Here is a 19,381-nt window from a genome sequence, read left to right on the forward strand (position 1 = left end):
TGCTGATAAGTCCTATATTAGGCAATAGCTTGTTAGGTTTACCCTATGGTAGTTGTTGGCTCTGACAGATCCATACAGACTTGGATTGGCTTGTCCATTGCCTCTAAGAAGATTTGCCATCCTTCTAATGCTTTGATGATTGCCAGAAGCTCCTTATCATGGGTGTTATAGTTAGCTTCTGCTCCTGAAAATGATTTTGACATATAGGCAATTGGGTGTAGGTAATTGTCTGGGCCTTGTTGACTGAGGATAGCTGTTGTACGCCACTGTAAGGTGGGTACTTGCTAGTGGTGGGCGCTTTAAGGCCGTAACTACTACAGACACTGCTTATGTAATCTACTTATCTAAGGCTAACTAATACCGCTTAAGGCGGTCTTCTACTAACTACTGATGGCGATGGGGCCTGAGGCCTGGAGGTGTGGTAGGTCAAGTAAAGGGGTGAGTGTTACTGTTACTACTGGGGGCCGGCTACTTAGCTGGCTGGTTACCCTCTCTAGTGAATAAGAGACAAGGTAAAATCAACTTGGTGGTTCCAAGCGATTTCCCTGCTGTATATATAGACGGAGGCACACTATTTACATGGTCTGTGCGCGTGTGAAAAGAAGTACATATAACAAATGAGAAGTGTGCTGCGGGCTGCACAGAAGCGTGGATTTCTCCTAAGCGCCCTTGGCACGGCATCTCGGCGCGGCATCTCGGCATAATAAGCGCCAAGATCACGTGACTGAAAAACAACAGATATTGAGTCCGTAAAAAATAGTAAAAATATTAGAAAAAAGAGGCGATTCCAATGGTATATGTAAGGAGGTTATAACATTGCCCCCCCCTTAAAGGCTCTTGGCGGCGTCACGAGCCTTTCTGAGTCTAGCTTGGTTGAAGCGTTTGATCTCTTCCTGACTGTGTTCCAGCAGTTCCTCCGGTTCCCACAAATTGTCTTCCGGACCGTATCCCTTCCATTTTATCAAATAAAACCATTTCCCTTTTTGTTGTTTAGAGTCAATGATTTGTTCAACTTCATACTCTTCTTCCCCTTCTATTGTTTCAGGAGGGGGTTGGTCTGGGAGTGGTTGGCTTGGGGATTTGTGGACTTTGGACAGTAATCCTACATAGAATACGTCATGGATTTTCATGGTCTCAGGGAGTTCCAGGCGGTACGCGTGGCTGGAGATTTTCTTGGTGATCTTGAAGGGTCCTAGGCGCTTGGGGTCCAATTTGTTGGAGTTGGAACGTATCTCCACGTTCTTGGCGTCTAGCCAGACTTCCTCTCCAATGAAATATTCCGGGATCACTCCCTTGGTTCCTGCCATTTTTTCCTTTGTCATCCTCAGGGCGGATTCCGCTTCTCTCCATTCTTGTGCCAAGGTGTTAGCCACGTGATTGGCTTCTGGTACATTTGCAGGGACGTTGGATGGGTTCATTACTGGATTTCTCCCGTATACCAATTCAAATGGGGTTTTCCCGGTGGCGGAGTGCTTAGCGTTGTTATATGCGTATTCCGCTAGTGGCAACCAGGAAGCCCAGTCCAAGTGATCTGCCGCAACGTACGATCTCAGGTAGAACTCAATGAACTGGTTCACCCTCTCTGTTTGACCGTCTGACTCCGGGTGGTAGGCTGACGAGAAGGATGGTCTTACACCAAGGCGTTGGTAGAGTGCCCTTAGGAACTTCCCTGTGAACGTGGTTCCTCTGTCTGATATTGTCTTGACTGGTAGTCCATGTAGTTTCCACACATGAGAGATGAACAATTCCGCTAGACCCTTGGACGTAACCTTCTTGGTGGTTGGGATAAAATGCCCAAATTTGGAAAAGGAGTCAATGACTACCAAGACTGCGTTGTGACCGTTAGATTTTGGAAAACCTGTGATGAAGTCATAGGAGATGGTGTGAAACGGATAGGGGGGAACTTCCAGAGGTTTAAGGGCAATGACCGGGGCGTGGGCTCGTTGATTAGCCTGGCAGGTGGGGCAACATTCTACCCATTCTTTGGCGGATGATTTCATGCCTGGCCACCAGTAGTTGCGGCTTAGAAGTTCAAGGGTCCTTTGTTGGCCCAGATGGCCGGCTAGGGGGGAGTCATGGAATTCCCTGAGTAATCGTTCCTTCAGGGTCTCTGAGTCTGGAACCACGAGTTTCCCTTGATACCATAGTAGGTCTTCCTCCCAGTCGTAGTCTCTGTAAGCTTTCCGAATGGAGGGAGGTGCATTGTCCGCGTCCTCTGTTAGAAACTGGATGATGGGTTCCAAGGATGGGTCCTCCCTGAGTCTGGAGCGAATTTCTGTGACAATTTTGACTTCTTCCTCAGAGGTATTGGCAAAGACTTCTGCTGGTAACATGACTTCTGGCTCTGGGGGCGTGTCTACGTAATCTGATCTTCTGGACAACGCGTCCGGCTTCCCTGATTGCTTTCCTGGGCAATAGTGGATTTCAAAGTTGAAATCGCTCAAGAGTACACGCCATTGGGCATGCCTGCGGTTGAATGTCCGTGCCTGCATCCAATACTCCAGATTCCTATGATCCGTGAAGACTTGTACCGGTTTGTCCGTTGCTTCCAAGAATATCCTCCATTCCTCTAGTGCTTTAATGATAGCCAGGAGCTCCTTATCGTGCGTGTCGTAATTAGCTTCTGCTCCTGAGAATGACTTGGACATGTAAGCAATGGGGTGTAATCGGTTGTCTGGTCCTCGTTGGCTGAGTATTGCCCCCATTGCTACCCCTGATGCATCTGTTTCCAGGTAATAAGGTAGCGCTGGGTTGGAATGGATTAGGACTGGGGATTGCGTGACCAATGCCTTTAATTCTTTGAACGCGGCTTCCTCTGAGGTTTCCCATGACCAAGGGGTTTCCTTCCTTGTAAGATTGTGAAGAGGGCGTGCTACCAAACTGAAGTTGGGGATGAAGCGCCTAAGGTAGTTAACAAACCCTAGGAAGGCTTGGACCTGCTTGACTGTTTTGGGCTGAGGCCAGGTTGTGACGGCCTCAATCTTCTTTTGATCCATTGAGAAGCCTGCAGGAGATATGACAATACCCAGGTAGTCAACCGTGGTGACGTGGAAGTGGCACTTTGACAATTTGCAGAACAGTTGATTTTTCATTAACCTTGACAGAACTTCCCTCACATGGGCTGGGTGGTTCTTGGGGTCTTCGGAGAAGATCAGTATATCATCTAAGTAAATGATCATGGTGACGTCAATGAGGTCCCTGAATAGATCATTCATGAAGTGCTGGAACGCTGCAGGGGCATTGGTGAGACCAAACGGCATGACTAGGTATTTGAAGAGACCGTATTTGGTTCTGAAGGCCGTCTTCCATTCATCTCCTTCCTTGATGCGTACGTTGTTGTAGCCCCAGCGCAAGTCCAGTTTAGTGAAGATCTTAGCGTGCCTGAGTTTTGCCATGAGATCATCTTGCCGGGGAAGTGGGTACACGTTTTTGTGGGTCACGTTGTTCAGCTTCCTATAATCTACCACTAGCCTGAGGGATCCATCCGCCTTTTTAACAAACATGACTGGGGCGCCGGCGGATGAGGTACTAGGGCGGATCTTGCCTGTTGCCAATTCCTCATCAATGTGTTGTTTCAGTGCCTTGGATTCTGCATCAGTCATTCCGTATATGGGACCAGGGGATAGTTTGGCATCTGGGACAAGGTCTATGGAGATGTCATACTCCCTGTGAGGAGGGAGAACCTTGAATTCTTCTTTGCCAAAGACTTTAGCAAACTCATGATATTGAGGGGGAAGGTCTGCTAAAGGATTAATATCCGCCTCCTCTTCGGATGCTATTTGGACCTGTTCTGGAAACGTGACAAGTCCCTGTTGCCAGTCAATCAAGGGGGATTCTGCTGTGAGCCATGTCATGCCGAGGATAGCCGGGGTGTTGCCTATGGGGCAAACAAGGAAGGGAATGTGGTGGAAATGGCCATTGGCCGAGACCGCGAGTTGAACCTGGTGCCAAATGCGACCAGTCTGAGATATTGTACCATCTAACATCCTCACTACTCGTGGATTTTCGAGTAGGGTTTTTGGGATTTTGAGTTTTTCTACTAATGCGGGGGATATGAAATTGGAAGTGGCGCCAGAGTCGATAAGGGTTTTGATAGGGTCCGTCGGGTAGTCACACAGTATCATGTTTAAAAAGAGTAGGGGTTTTTTGTTTGAGTCTGTTGCAATATTTACAAACTCCGAAACAGATACATGTGATTCTAAGTTAGAGACCAAGGGCTTGACGGTAGCTCTTGGCCTTACTCTTTTTCTGATTCTTCCTGACCAATTTTGGCAGTCTCCTTGATGGTAGCCCTCCAACCGTTGGGGCACTGTTTGATACCGTGGCCCTTTTGCCCGCACTTGACACATAGCCCCGACGCGCGGCAACAATCCCTTTCCTCCGGGGTAACGTAATTGGGGTCCTCGGATAGGCAGACCCTTGTGGTAGTGGTGGAGGAGGTGGTCGCGGTGACCGGGGATTTGGCAGGAACCTTTTTGGGGCGGTTCTCCTTGTTTTCCCGACGAGTGTTATCAATTTTGACCAAGGCGGCAAATATGGCCTTGAGGTCGTCGTCAGGGACATTGTCCTTGGTGGACAGGAGTTCCTTGACCTTCCAGTGAAGGCCGCGCGTAAACTGGGCAATGTACGCCTCAGTGTTCCAGTCTAATTCCGCCATGAGGTTGCGGAATTCTGTGACGTACTCAGACGTGGTGGTGGTCTGAGTCAACGCGGCAATTTTCCTGGCGGCCGCTCTCTTTGCGTCTGGATCGGCAAAGGCTTCTTTGAATTTGCCCGTAAGGGCCTGGATGGTGGTGGGGGGGTTTCCTTCGCCCTTAATGATGTTTCCAATGATGGGAAGGGCCCAGTCGGCAGCTTTATTGGTCATATGGTAGAGGATCCATACAACCATCTGTTCCTCCTCATTGAATTGGTCCCTGTGGAGGGCGACCCAGAGCATCATGCGGTCAAGCCATTGGGTGGCCTTACGTCCCCTTGTATCTCCCTTATAGGGTTCTGGGAGATCCATCTTGGGCCTTTTTACGCTGGACCTGGCATCAAAGGGGGTAAGGGACCCAAGGTGTTGTCTAGGCGTTCCTTGAGGCTCCTTTTTGGGGATCCTTGGTTCCTCTTCCTCTTCAGAGTCAAAACCCGTGCCTCTAGAGGGCCAGAACGGGGCCTTGAGTCCAGGCCTAACCGTGCCTGGAGTGTGGGTTTCCCCTCCTGAGTGGGTAGGGGGGGTAATAGGCCCAGTCGAAGGGCCAGGCTTGGTTTGGGCTCTGCCCTGATCCTTGTCTCCAACGAGGTCGTTGGTCTCCTTGCATATGGCGATAAGCTGGGTGATTTGCTTGCCTTGAGACTTGACTTGGTCCTGGAGGGACCCGACTTGAGTGGTGAGGGCTGTGATAGCCTCGAGGAGAGCGCTAAGGGTTGGCTCCGGTTCCATTCCTGGCAGGTCTTGCGGAGTGGGAGATGGGCTGCGAGTGGGTGGTTGGGAATGGGATGGAACGGAGCGGCGGCTGGAGCGGCTGGTAGGACGGGAATAGGGATGGGGGACGCCAGAGCGTGTGGATGGAATGATTGAGACGGCGTGGGGGTGAAGTTGCCTATATCAGGACTTATGGGCAGTTTTTGTGCAGAGTGTGAACGCTAAACCCTTGCGTCAGACACCTAGCGTTGAACTATCCCTACAACAAATCAACAGATCTGGCGATTGTGATATGAGCGGGTTTTTAGCAAGCGGGTGGATCAGCTGTCTAGGGTTGCTATCTGCTGTGTTCTGGCAAAACACGTGGTATGCGGGCGATTAGACACCGTCTGCCTTATAGCAATTTGGTACTATCTGGGACCAACGACTTTTTGATTATTCTAGTTGAAAGGGGAGTCCGTTCAGATATTTTCCCTCGTGCTAGTACAGGGGCGCTTCTCATTGTTGATCAAGCCTACAAAAGTTGATTTTACAATGTCGTACGCCACTGTAAGGTGGGTACTTGCTAGTGGTGGGCGCTTTAAGGCCGTAACTACTACAGACACTGCTTATGTAATCTACTTATCTAAGGCTAACTAATACCGCTTAAGGCGGTCTTCTACTAACTACTGATGGCGATGGGGCCTGAGGCCTGGAGGTGTGGTAGGTCAAGTAAAGGGGTGAGTGTTACTGTTACTACTGGGGGCTGGCTACTTAGCTGGCTGGTTACCCTCTCTAGTGAATAAGAGACAAGGTAAAATCGACTTGGTGGTTCCAAGCAATTTCCCTGCTGTATATATAGACGGAGGCACACTATTTACATGGTCTGTGTGTGTGTGAAAAGAAGTACATATAACAAATGAGAAGTGTGCTGCGGGCTGCGCAGAAGCGTGGATTTCTCCTAAGCGCCCTTGGCACGGCATCTCGGCGCGGCATCTCGGCATAATAAGCGCCGAGATCACGTGACTGAAAAACAACAGATATTGAGTCCGTAAAAAATAGTAAAAATATTAGAAAAAAGAGGCGATTCCAATGGTATATGTAAGGAGGTTATAACAATAGCTCCCATGGCTACTCTTGACACATCTGTTTCCAGATAGTATGGCAGGTCAGGGTTGGAATGTACTAACACCAGGCTCTTGGTGACAAGGGACTTCAACTCTTGGACCACTACTTCTTCTTGGTTACCCCATGACCAAGGGGTTTCCTTCCTGGTGAGATTATGGAGTGGACACACCACAGAGCTGAAGTTGGGAATAAAATGGCATAGGTAGTTGACAAAACCAAGAAAGGCCTGGACTTGTTTGATGGTCTTAGGTTGAGGCCACAATGTGACTGCCTCAATCTTCCTTTTGTCCTGGACACAGTCACATGACCAGTACAAGTGGTTGCATGCTGGCCCAAGCCCAAATTTGGGGGGTAGCAGGTGTAATCATGGGTTGTCAGCAGAGGAATAATAGGGCTCTATGGCTTAGTGGTCAAGCTGGTTCAATTCCAGCTAGTTCTATTTTCCTCTGTTTATGACACCTTTGGTCCATAGAGAATCCAGCCAGGGATATGACAATGCCTAAGTAGTTGACCATTGTGACATGGAAATGACATTTTGACAACTTGCAAAACAACTGGTTCCTCATAAGTCTGGATAGGACTTCCCTTATGTGGCTAGAGTGTTCCTCCAGTCTCTCCAAGAAGATCAGGATGTTGTCCCAATAGATAACCACAGTGACATCAATCAGATCCCTGAATAGATCATTCATGAAGTGCTGGAAAGCAGCTGGTGCATTGTTAAGGCCAAAGGGCATGACTAAGTACTCAAATAGCCCATACTTAGTCCTGAAGGCTGTCTTCCATTCATCTCCTTTTTTGATCTGGACATTATTGTAGCCCCAGTGTAAATCCAACTTTGTGGAGATCTTAGCATGCCTTAGCTTGGCCATGAGGTTGTCCTGCCTTGGGAGTGGATAAACATTCTTGTGGGTGATGTCATTTAACTTCCTGTAGTCCACTACTAGACATAAGGACCTGTCTGCCTTCTTTACAAACATAACTGGCACTCCAGCAGAGGAGGTGCTAGGGCAGATCTTGCCTGTTGCTAATTCCTTGTCAATGTGCTGTTTAAGAGCTTTGGATTCTGCATTGGTCATGCCATAGATAGGACCAGGGGAGAGCTTGGCATCAGGTAGTAGGTCAAGGGCAATATTGTATTCCCTATGTGGTGGCAAGACCTTGAATTCCTCTTCTCCAAAGACTTTGGCAAATTCATGATATTGGCTGGGAAGATCTGCCAAGGGGTCAGGGTCTGCTTCTACTTCCAAAGCTATCTGTGCTTGCTTGGGGAAGGTAACTATTGTTATGGAATGAATAATTTAGACATATGCGCCCCTAGTTGCCAATAGTGAATAGTACATGTCATAAACAGAGGAAAATAGAACTAGCTGGAATTGAACCAGCTTGACCACTAAGCCATAGAGCCCTATTATTCCTCTGCTGACAACCCATGATTACACCTGCTACCCCCCAAATTTGGGCTTGGGCCAGCATGCAACCACTTGTACTGGTCATGTGACCGTGTCCAGGACACTGCCCCCCTTTTTTGGGTGGGCGGCGCCCCTGTGAAAAGTTTTTCCCATGGTGGGAATAGAACTGGTGTCCTTCCAAGTTCTACCAAGTGTCATAAACAGAGGAAAATAGAACTAGCCGGAATTGAACCAGCTTGACCACTAAGCCATAGAGCCCTATTATTCCTCTGCTGACAACCCATGATTACACCTGCTACCCCCCAAATTTGGGCTTGGGCCAGCATGCAACCACTTGTACTGGTCATGTGACCGTGTCCAGGACAGTACAAACTAGAGTAATCATACTTGCTCTATCCAAATATGGGCATGAGCATTACTATATTTGGAAACTGGCAGTGCTATAAGACCTTTTATACTTTATTTCCTTGTTGTGCTTGCATATATACACATTTGATCATGCAAAATGGTTATAATATAATTTCTATGATTTTGTTGTAACTGCACTGTAAGGTGGGCTACTTGCTAGTGGGCAGGTGCTTGCAGCCGTATTACTACAGGACACTGCTTATCTAATCTAATCTAAGGCTATACTAGCGTTGCTTAAGGCAACCTACTGGCAACTATCTACTCACAAGGGGGCCTTAGGCCTGGGAGGTGTGGTGAGTCAAAGTAAGGGGTGAGCATCTGAACTACTAAGGGGCTGGCTACTCAGCTGGCTGGGGATTCCTTCTCAATGGATATGAGACAAGGTAAAATCAACTTGGGGTTTCCAAGCAATTTTTCCTGCTGTATATATAGACAAAGATTCTAAGTACATGTGGTCTGTGCGTGTGTGAGTAGAAGACTACATGTAAAATAAGAAGCGTGCTGCAGGCTGTGCAGAAGCGTGGATTTCTTCTAAGCGCCCTTGGCATGGCATCTCGGCGCGGTATCTTGGCATAGTAAGCACCAAGATCATGTGATCAAAAAAGTGAAGATAATAAGTCTGTAAAAAAATAGTAAAAATATCTAAAAAAATGGTGCAAATCCAATGGTATATGTCAAGAGGGTGTAACATTGCCCCCCCCTTAAAGGCTCTTGGCAGCGTCATGAGCCTTTTTGAGTCTTGCCCGGTTAAAGTGCTTGATCTTGTCCTGGCTATGTTCCAACAATTCTTCTGGTTCCCAGGAGTAATCCTCTGGCCCATATCCCTTCCATTTGATAAGATAGAAACATTTGCCTTGTTTTCTTTTGGAGTCTAATATTTGTTCCACCTTGTATTCTTCTTCTCCCTCTATTGTTTCAGGGGGGGGTCTTTCTGGATAAGGTTGGCTTGGTGACACGTTGTCCTGGACATGGTCACATGACCAGTACAAGTGGTTGCATGCTGGCCCAAGCCCAAATTTGGGGGGTAGCAGGTGTAATCATGGGTTGTCAGCAGAGGAATAATAGGGCTCTATGGCTTAGTGGTCAAGCTGGTTCAATTCCGGCTAGTTCTATTTTCCTCTGTTTATGACACACGTGGCTTTTTGATAGCAGCCCTACATAGAACATGTTGTGGATTTTCAAAGTTTCCAGGAGTTTTAGACAGTAGGCATGACTGGAGACCTTTTCTGTGACTTCAAAAGGTCCCAACCGCTTTGGGTCCAGTTTGTTGGAATTGGTCCTGAGCTCCATGTTTTTCCTGTCTAACCAGACTTTATCACCAACTGAGTATTCCAGTAATGTTCCATTGTTTCTGGTCATTCTTTCCTTGCTCATCCTAAGGGCAGCTTTGGCTTCCTTCCATTCCCTTGCCAGGGTTTCCGCAACCTGGTCTGCTTCTGGCATGTTTGCTGGGACTTGTGAGGGGTTCATCATGGGGTTTCTGCTATAAACTAGCTCAAAGGGCAATTTTCCTGTGGCTGCATGTTTGGCATTGTTGTATGCATATTCTGCCAGGGGTAACCATTTTGCCCAGTCTGAGTGATCTGCTGCAATGTAAGATCTTAGGTAGAACTCTATGAATTGGTTCACCCATTTGGTCTTACCATCTGACTCAGGGTGGTATGCCAAGGAAAAGGACAGTTTGATGCCTAGATGTTGGTACAGGGCTTGTAGGAATTTTCTGGTGAACATAGTTCCTCTATCCAATACAGTTTTGACAGGTAAGCCATGGAGTTTCCAAACATGGTTGATAAATAGTTCTGCCAACCCTTTTGCAGATACCTTCTTTGTGGTGGAGATGAAGTGTCTGAACTTGGAGAAGGAATCTATTATTACTAGTATGGTATCAAAACCCTCTGACTTAGGGAATCCTGTGATGAAGTCATAGGAAATTGTGTGGAATGGGAAAGGGGGAACTTCCAAGGGTTTTAAGGTGATTACTGGTGCATGGGCTTGTTGGTTGGCTTGACAGGTAGGGCAACATTCCACCCATTCTTTGGCAGAGGATTTCATGCCAGGCCACCAGTAAGTACAACTCAAGAGTTCAAGGGTTTGTTGTTGCCCAGGGTGGCCAGCTAGGGGAGAGTTGTGGAATTCTCTGAGGAGATGTTCCTTCAATGCTTCTGTATCTGGAACTACTAGCTTTCCCTGGTACCAAAGGAGGTTCTCTTCCCAGTCATAGTCTCTATACGCCTTTTGAATGGAAGCAGGGGCATTGTCCATGTTGTTGGTCAGAAACTGGATGATGGGTTCTAGGGATGGGTCTTCCCTTAACTTGGAACAAATCTCTGTAACAATCTCCAGTTCCTGGGGAATGTCTATGTAATCAGGGCATCTAGATAAGGTGTTGGGCTTTTGTTACAACCTCCTAACTTATACCATTGGATTTGCCCAATTTTTCTGATATTTCTACTATTTTTTACGAACTCATTAACTTTACTTTTTTGATCACGTGATCTCGGCGCTTACTATGCCAAGATGCTGCGCCAAGATGCTGTGCCAAGGGCGCTTAGGAGAAATCCACGCTTCTGCGCAACCTGCAGCACACTTCTCTTTTCACATGTAGTCTTCTATTCACACATGCACAGACCACATGTACTTAGTAGTTTTGTCTATATATACAGCAGGGAAATTGCTTGGAAACCCCAAGTTGATTTTACCTTGTCTCATATCCATTGAGGAGGCTCCAGAAGTTCAGCTGATGTAATCCCCTTACCTTAACTTACCACACCTCCCAGGCCTCAGGCCCCCTTGTCAGTAGATCAGTAGTAGTAGATAGCCGCCTTATGCGGACCTAGTATAGCCTAGATAGTCAGATTACATACATGTGCTTGTAGTAGTACGGCCTTAAGCGCCTGCCTTCATTAGCATGTACCCACCTTACAGTGGTGTACAACATTGTAAAATCAACTTCCTGTAGGCTTTATCAACAAACAAGAGGAACTCCTGTACTAGCACAAGGGAAAACAGGTGATTGGACTCCCCTTTCAGCTTTAATAATCAAACAGCTGTTGGTCCCACCCAGTACCAAATTGCTATAAGGCGGACAGTCTCTAATTGTCCGCATACCACGTGTTTTGCCAGAACACAGCAGTTAGCAATCCTAGACAGCCAAATCACCCGCTTGCAAAAAACCCGCTTGTATCATGATTGCCAGATCTGTTGATTTGCTGTAGGGATTGTTCAACGCTAGGTGTTTTACGCAAGGATTTAGCGTCCACACACTGCGCAAAAACCACTCATAAGTCCTGTATCAGGCACCCCTACCCCCCATGCCGTCTCCACTATTCCATCCACACGCTCTGGCGCCCCACACCCATACTCCTGTCCCTCTAGTTGCTCCTCTTGTTGTTCCATTCCTACCCACTCCCAACCGCCCTCTTGCAGCTCATCTCCCACTCCGCAAGACTTGCCAGGGATGGAACCAGAGCTGTCCATTGCCGCTCTCCTTGAGGCTGTCACAGCCCTCACAGCCACAGTTGGGTCCTTGCAGGACCAAATCAAATCACAAGGCCAGCAGCTCATTGAGCTCAAGGCCATATGCAAGGAAACCGCCAACCTCCTTGGCAACAAGGATCAAGGAGGACAAGCCCAGCCTGGCCCATTGACTGGGCCTGTCACCCCTCCTACCCACACAGGGTGTTGTACACCACTGTAAGGTGGGTACTTGCTGGTGGAGGCGGGCGCTTAAGGCCGTACTACTACAAGCAACACGTCTGTAAACTAACTACTAGGCTATGGTATGGTTACGTAAGGTAACCCTCTACTACTATACTACTGACAATGGGGCCTTAGGCCTAGGAGGTGTGGTGAGCAGAGTGGGGTTAACGTCTAAGAACTAGTGGGGGCCGGCTACTTAGCTGGCTGGGTGATCCTCCTCAATGAATATGAGACAAGGTAAAATTGACTTGGTGTTCCCAGTCAATTTCCCTGCTGTATATATAGACAAGGCGCACTATCTACATGGTCTGTGCGCGTGAGAGAAAGAAGTACAAAAGACAAATGAGAAGCATGCTGCGGGCTGCGCAGAAGCGTGGATTTCTCCTAAGCGCCCTTGGCACGGCATCTTGGCGCGGCATCTCGGCATAGTAAGCGCCGAGATCACGTGATCGAAAAAGTAAAGATAGAGAGTCCGTAAAAAATACTAAAAATAATAGAAAAAATAGGCGAATTCAATGGTATAATTCTTGAGGGTGTAACATTGCCCCCCCCTTAAAGGCTCTTGGCGGAGTCACAAGCCTTTTTCAGTTGTGACTTGTTGAAGCGTTGAATCTCTTCTTGGCTGTGTTCTAGGAGTTCTTCTGGTTCCCAGGAGTTGTCTTCCAGACCATAACCCTTCCATTTAATTAGGTAGAACCATTTTCCCCGTTGTTGCTTGGAGTCAATGATTTGTTTGACCTTGTACTCTTCTTCCCCTTCTATTGTTTCAGGAGGGGGTCTTTCTGGGAATGGTTGGCTGGGGGACTTGTGTGCTTTGGACAGCAATCCTACATAGAATACATTGTGGATTTTCAGGGTGTCTGGGAGTTTTAGGCGGTAGGCGTGACTTGATATTTTTTCTGTGACTTCAAATGGACCTAGTTGCTTGGGGTCCAGTTTGTTAGAGTTCGTCCTAAGTCCTACATTTTTTCCATCAAGCCATACTTTCTCGCCCACAGAGTATTCCGGAATTATCCCTTTTGGTCTTGCCATGCTTTCCTTAGTCATTCTGAGTGCTGCTTCTGCCTCCTGCCATTCCTGAGCCAGGGTATTGGCTACTAGGTCCGCTTCTGGTACATTGGCTGGTACGGTTGACGGGTTCATCACGGGATTCCTTCCATAAATCAGTTCAAAGGGGGTCTTTCCGGTTGCAGCGTGCTTAGCATTGTTGTAAGCATATTCCGCAAGTGGCAGCCATTTGACCCAATCCAAGTGGTCTGCTGCTACGTAAGATCTTAGATAGAACTTGATGAACTGGTTGACGCGCTTGGTCTGTCCGTCTGATTCAGGGTGATAAGCCAAGGAGAAGGATGGTTGGATTCCCAGCCTTTGGTAAAGGGCTCTGAGGAACTTCCCAGTAAATGTTGTTCCTTGGTCCAATATGGTTCTAACTGGGAGTCCGTGGAGTTTCCAAATATGGGTGACAAAGAGATCAGCTAGACCTTTAGCCAACACCTTTTTTGTGGTTGGGATGAAGTGGCCAAATTTGGAGAATGAGTCTATAACCACCAGTATTGCATCATATCCTTCTGACTTGGGGAAACCCGTGATAAAGTCATAGGAGATGGTATGGAACGGGAAGGGGGGAACATCTAAGGGCTTCAAGGCTATTACTGGATTGTGAGCGCGTCAATTGGCTTGGCAGGTGGGGCAACATTCTACCCATTCCTTAGCGGATGACTTCATTCCTGGCCACCAGTAGTTGCGGCTCAATAGCTCTAAGGTTCTTTGTTGGCCAGGGTGGCCTGCTAGCGGGGAGTCATGAAATTCCCGTAGCAGTTGTTCCTTCAGGTTCTCCGCATCTGGGATGACTAATTTTCCTTGGTACCACAGGAGATCTTCTTCCCAATCGTAGTCCCTATACGCTTTCCTGATTGAGGGCGGGGCGCTCTCTGCATCCTTGGTTAGGAATTGGATAATAGGTTCCAAGGAAGGGTCCTCCCTTAGTTTATTCCAAACTTCTGAGATGACTTCCATTTCTTCTTCCAAGGTATTGGCAAAGACCTCCGCTGGGAGCATGACTTCTGGTTCTGGGGGGTGGTCAACATAATCTGATCTCCTGGATAGGGCGTCTGGTTTGCCTGACTGTTTTCCTGGGCAATAGTGTATTTCAAAGTTGAAGTCGCTCAGGAAGATTTGCCAACGCGCGTGCCTTCTGTTAAACGTCCGTGCCTGCATCCAATATTCCAGGTTTCTATGGTCTGTGAAAACCTGGATTGGTCTGTCCGTTGCTTCTAGGAAGATCCGCCATTCTTCTAATGCCTTGATTATGGCCAGGAGCTCCTTATTGTGAGTGTCATAATTAGCTTTGGCGCCGGAGAAAGATTTTGACATGTAAGCCACCGGGTGTAAGCGGTTGTCTTCCCCTTGTTGGCTAAGAACTGCTCCCATGGCTACTCCGGATGCGTCTGTTTCCAGGTAGTAAGGAAGTTCAGGATTGGAGTGTACTAAGACCGGTGACTGGGTGACAAGGGATTTCAGTTCCTGAAATGCTTCTTCTTCTAGGGTACCCCATGTCCAGGTGTTTTCTTTCCTCGTAAGGTTGTGCAAAGGGCGTGCAACGGAACTGAAATTAGGAATGAAACGGCAGAGGTAATTAACAAAGCCTAGGAAGGCTTGGACCTGTTTGACAGTTCTGGGCGTGGGCCAGGTGGTGACAGCCTCAATTTTCTTCTGATCCATGGAGAAGCCTGCTGGCAAAATAACAATTCCTAAGTAATCCACTGTGGTGACGTGGAAGTGGCACTTGGATATTTTGCAAAACAGTTGGTTCTCCATTAGCCGGGATAGGACCTCTTTGACATGGGTTGGGTGGTCCTTAGGATTTTTGGAGAAGATCAGGATATTGTCCAGGTAGATGACAACAGTGACGTCAATAAGGTTGCGGAACAAGTTGTTCATAAAGTGTTGGAAAGCAGCTGGGGCGTTGGTGAGGCCAAAAGGCATTACTAAGTATTCAAACAACCCATACTTGGTTCTGAAAGCTGTTTTCCATTCGTCACCTTCTTGAATTTGCACGTTATTGTAACCCCAGCGCAAGTCAAGCTTTGTGAAAATTTTTGCGTGCCGTAATTTGGCCATGAGGTCGTCCTGTCTTGGAAGGGGATAGACATTTTTGTGGGTTACGTCATTCAACTTCCTGTAATCAACAACTAGTTGGAGAGATCCATCAGCCTTTTTTACAAACATGACCGGGGCGCCTGCTGAGGAGGTACTAGGGCGGATCTTGCCCGTTGCTAATTGTCCTAGACGTCCTTAAGGGGCGTCGAGGTAGCGGGCGCTTGAGGCCGTATAGAACTAAGTAAACCACATAAGGCGGCAAGGGGTCTACCTACGACGACGAGCTAACTAACTAAGGCGACAAGACGCTGTAAGGCGTTGACGAGCTACCTAAGTACAGTGAAGGCAACGCTTAAGGCGTGTATCTAAGTGGTTACCGGCTGTAAGGCCTTGTACAATGTGTGGAGTGCGACAAGAGGTAATTGACCTGGGTGTTACCATGGTTGGTTGGCCTCCTTATATATTACAGAGCTAACTAATTACAAATACATTCATATGCAATACCGTATCAAATAAGAACCCCGTTCCGCAGTCGGCCTTACTCATGCATACGTGTCATAGTGATGTCATCAGGTGGAGGTGGCTACGTATGCTGACTAAGCGCGGAAGGGGACGTGGCTCGGCGCTTTAGCGTATGTTATAAGCGCCGAGATCACGTGACTGAAAATGTCGTCCGTTTGTCTTCGTTTAAAATCAAGAAAATGGGAATAAATTCCCTGGTATCAACTGTGTCTACGACACTAATTCCTCATCAATATGTTGTTTTAGCGCCTTTGATTCTGCGTTGGTCATGCTGTATATGGGGCCAGGTGTTATGTATCACACAATTTTGCATTCACAGCTCACCATCCACAATAATCTGTATATATCTGACTTTCTGATTTAATGGCCATTTGACTCCTATTTTCCATTATTTCTGTCATTACTCTATGTAACGCTCATATCGACTGTATGTGTTACATATCGTTCAATAGAGCTCCTTCCGCTCGTTCTAACGCTGCCTGTCACGTGCTCATACGATAAGATCTCATGGAGATATTAGCTTCACAAGATTCTATCTATGTGGCTCAAGTACCTTACTAATCATTATATTTGTATCTTTACATCTAGCTCATCACATGACTAGCTCTAACTTGGGAAATGAACCTTATTCCTAGCTTAGTTGAGTCATACCTCTCATGAGATTACTAAGGTTCTCCTTATCTAGTAATTTCTAGTGGCACTGCAAATCCTGCTTATGAGTCATTCTGCTTGCCACCAGAATGACTCACACTAATGACTCACTCTAAGTGCTCATTGGCTGCCAAGCATTTCTTGATAGACTGAGTCATGTATTTAGATGTTTCTATTTTTTAACTAATTGCAGTTCAACCCAAGAGCAGTCACATTCCATCCTAGTCATATCTGTGCCTTCCCACCCACCAATCAAAGTCTTAGGAAGCACAGTCCTAAGCAAGTCATATTCATACTCTGACTAGGTGAATGACTCAGTAACCTTGCCACTCTAGGGTATAAAAGGGGACTCTTGCATACCCTTGGAGGGCACCCACCTTACTTTACTCCACCTCACTGTTACTGTTGACTGTCACTCTTGGGTTTGGGCTTGCCCCCCTCAATTGTGTGATATATTGTGCCTCAAGATTTCAAATAACTTAAACTTGTATAAGTGGATCTCCCAAGTACCCATAGTGTGGAAAGGTTGTAGACCTGATACAGAGTTCTTAGGTTAAGTGAACAGAAGGCAATCATCCTTAAAGAAGGATATATACTAAGTAACCAGTTAGTTCCTGCAACTAGGAGTGAAACTTACATAACTATCTCTGCCAAAGGGAACCTGAGCCAGTACTCTTGCTCTTACAGAAATACTTACTAAGACACTTTACACTGAGAAAAGATATATCTGTAGTTGATTGTATTCAAGATAGCTAGACCCAGAGAACCCTAAAGAAGCTACTTCTTTACTTAGCTTGGAAATTGGGAAATCTTCCAACACAGACTCTGCTCAGCACCAGAGTCTCAACCTCTTTTCCCCCAATTTACAACACCAGGAGACAGTTTGGCGTCTGGGACAAGGTCTATAGAGATGTCATACTCCCTATGTGGAGGGAGGACCTTAAATTCTTCTTTGCCAAAAACCTTAGCAAACTCATGGTACTGAGGGGGGAGGTCTGCTAAAGGGTCTGAGTCCGCTTCTTCCTTGGAGGCAATTTGAACTTGTTCAGGGAATGTGACTAGTCCCTGTTGCCAATCAATAAGAGGAGCTTCTGCCGTTAACCATGTCATGCCTAGGATTGCCGGGGTGTTGCCAATGGGGCAAACAAGAAAAGGGATGGAGTGGGTGTGGCCATTGGCCAAGACGGTGAGGTGAACCTGGTGCCAAATGCAACCAGTCTGAGAGATAGTACCATCTAACATTCTCACAACTTGTGGATTTTCGAGTTGGGTTTTTGGAATTTTATATTTTTCCACAATTGAAGGGGAGATAAAGTTTGAGGTGGCTCCTGAGTCAATGAGGGTCTTGAGGGGTTCTGCCGGGAATTTTTGGACGTGTAGATCAATAAATAACAAGGGTTTCTTATTTGAATCTAGAGCAAGAGATACAAATTCAACACTATCTAAATTGTCCATTTTGGTTGGGGGCTTGGCAGCAGCCCTTGACTTTATTCTTTTCCCGACTCTTCTTCAGCTACCTTGGCAACCTCCTTGATAGTTGCCTTCCAACCGTTAGGGCACTGTTTGATGCCATGCCCTTTTTGACCGCACTTGACACAAATGCCAGACGCGCGGCGGCGGTCCCTTTCCTCCGGGGTAACGTAGTTGGGATCCTCTGATAATTGGACCCGTTGAGTAGTGGTAGTGGAGGTGGTGGCCACGGTGGCCGGGGACTTGGCAGGTGCCTTCTTTGGACGGTTCTCCTTGTTTTCCCTACAAATGTTGTCTATTTTGACAGAGGCAGCAAATATAGCCTCAAGGTCGTCGTCTGGGATATTGTCCTTGGTGGACAGGAGTTCCTTCACCTTCCAGTGAAGACTGCGCGTGAACTGGGCAATGTACGCCTCAGTATTCCAGTCAAGTTCTGCCATAAGATTGCGGAACTTGGTGACGTACTCAGACGTGGTGGTTGTCTGAGTAAGCGCGGCAATCTTCCTAGCGGCGGCTTGTTTGGCATCTGGGTCCGCAAAAGCTTCCTTGAATTTGGCCGTTAAGGCTGGGATGGTGGTGGGAGGGTTTCCCTCGCCCTTGATGATGGTCCCTATGATAGGGAGAGCCCAGTCGGCGGCCTTGTCAGTCATGTGGTATAGGATCCACACAACCATTTGTTCTTCTTCATCAAACTGGTCTTGATGAAGCGCAACCCATAGTAGCATGCGGTCTAGCCACTGGGTTGCCTTCTTTCCCCTAGAATCCCCTTTGTATGGGTCGGGGAGCTCCATTTTGGGTCGCTTCACGCTGGACCCTGAGTTGAATGGGGTAAGGGAGCTGAGGCTCCGCTTAGGCGTGTCGCAAGGCTCTCTCTTGGGGGCTTGCCTGGGTTCTTCCTCTTCTTCTGAGTCAAAGCCCGTTCCTCTGGATGGGCAGAAAGGGGCCTTGAGCCCAGGCCTAACCGTGCCTGGAGTGTGGGTTTCCCCTCCTGAGTGGGTAGGAGGGGTGACAGGCCCAGTTGATGGGCCAGGCTTGGTTTGGGCTCCGCCCTGGTCCTTGTCACCAACAAGGTTGTTGGTTTCCTTGCATATGGCGGTGAGCTGTGTGATTTGCTTGCCTTGGGATTTGATTTGGTCCTGCAAGGACCCGACTGTGGCTGTGAGGGCTGTGATAGCCTCAAGGAGAGCGGCAAGGGACGGCTCCGGTTCCATCCTTGGCAAGTCTTGCGAAGGGGGAGATGCGCTGCGAGAGGGCGGTAGGGAGTTGGTTGGAATGGAGCGTCTAGAGGAGCAACTGGAGGGACGGGAGTATGGGTGTGGGACGCCAGAGCGTGTGGAGGGAATATTGGAAACGGCGTGGGGGAAGTGGTGCCTATATCAGGACTTATGGGCGGTTTTTGTGTAGTGTGTGGGCGCTAAACCTTTGCGTCAAGCACCTAGCGTTGGATAGTCCCTACAACAAATCAACAGATCTGGCAATCGTGATATGAGCAGGTTTTCTACAAGCGGGTGTTTCAGCTGACTAAGGTTGCTGACTACTGTGTTCCGGCAAAACACGTGGTATGCGGGGGATTAGAGTCCTTCTGCCTTATAGCAATTTGGTACTACGT

General features: G+C 47.7%; 7 protein-coding genes across 7 annotated transcripts; 1 reads left to right on the top strand and 6 right to left on the bottom strand.

The window, feature by feature from the left end:
• Window positions 1-827: 827 nt before the first annotated feature.
• RhiXN_05732 (Reverse transcriptase (RNA-dependent DNA polymerase)) lies at window positions 828-4,124 on the bottom strand (the record flags this gene model as incomplete). The annotated part of the gene is made up of 1 exon (XM_043325548.1): window positions 828-4,124. One exon carries the CDS (start codon window positions 4,122-4,124, stop codon window positions 828-830), a length of 3,297 nt encoding a protein of 1,098 aa, XP_043180980.1.
• A 113-nt stretch (window positions 4,125-4,237) lies between these two features.
• On the bottom strand, window positions 4,238-7,859 carry RhiXN_05733 (Retrotransposon-derived protein PEG10; the record flags this gene model as incomplete). Its single annotated transcript, XM_043325549.1, has 3 exons — window positions 4,238-5,585; window positions 6,974-7,790; window positions 7,853-7,859. 3 exons carry the CDS (start codon window positions 7,857-7,859, stop codon window positions 4,238-4,240), a joined length of 2,172 nt encoding a protein of 723 aa, XP_043180981.1.
• Window positions 7,860-9,032: 1,173 nt separating this feature from the next.
• RhiXN_05734 (Retrotransposable element Tf2 protein) lies at window positions 9,033-10,593 on the bottom strand (the record flags this gene model as incomplete). Its single annotated transcript, XM_043325550.1, has 2 exons — window positions 9,033-9,293; window positions 9,466-10,593. The coding sequence occupies 2 exons, from the start codon at window positions 10,591-10,593 to the stop codon at window positions 9,033-9,035; spliced, it is 1,389 nt and encodes a 462-aa protein (XP_043180982.1).
• A 1,049-nt stretch (window positions 10,594-11,642) lies between these two features.
• RhiXN_05735 (uncharacterized protein) lies at window positions 11,643-12,028 on the top strand (the record flags this gene model as incomplete). The annotated part of the gene is made up of 2 exons (XM_043325551.1): window positions 11,643-11,647; window positions 11,707-12,028. 2 exons carry the CDS (start codon window positions 11,643-11,645, stop codon window positions 12,026-12,028), a joined length of 327 nt encoding a protein of 108 aa, XP_043180983.1.
• Window positions 12,029-12,582: 554 nt separating this feature from the next.
• RhiXN_05736 (Retrotransposable element Tf2 protein) lies at window positions 12,583-15,258 on the bottom strand (the record flags this gene model as incomplete). The annotated part of the gene is made up of 2 exons (XM_043325552.1): window positions 12,583-13,676; window positions 13,725-15,258. 2 exons carry the CDS (start codon window positions 15,256-15,258, stop codon window positions 12,583-12,585), a joined length of 2,628 nt encoding a protein of 875 aa, XP_043180984.1.
• A 1,887-nt stretch (window positions 15,259-17,145) lies between these two features.
• On the bottom strand, window positions 17,146-17,757 carry RhiXN_05737 (Transposon Ty3-G Gag-Pol polyprotein; the record flags this gene model as incomplete). The annotated part of the gene is made up of 1 exon (XM_043325553.1): window positions 17,146-17,757. One exon carries the CDS (start codon window positions 17,755-17,757, stop codon window positions 17,146-17,148), a length of 612 nt encoding a protein of 203 aa, XP_043180985.1.
• A 32-nt stretch (window positions 17,758-17,789) lies between these two features.
• RhiXN_05738 (Retrotransposon-derived protein PEG10) lies at window positions 17,790-18,983 on the bottom strand (the record flags this gene model as incomplete). The annotated part of the gene is made up of 1 exon (XM_043325554.1): window positions 17,790-18,983. The coding sequence occupies one exon, from the start codon at window positions 18,981-18,983 to the stop codon at window positions 17,790-17,792; it is 1,194 nt and encodes a 397-aa protein (XP_043180986.1).
• Window positions 18,984-19,381: the final 398 nt, after the last annotated feature.

This window comes from Rhizoctonia solani, chromosome 6 (genome assembly GCF_016906535.1).
Source record: "Rhizoctonia solani chromosome 6, complete sequence".
NCBI lineage: Eukaryota > Fungi > Basidiomycota > Agaricomycetes > Cantharellales > Ceratobasidiaceae > Rhizoctonia > Rhizoctonia solani.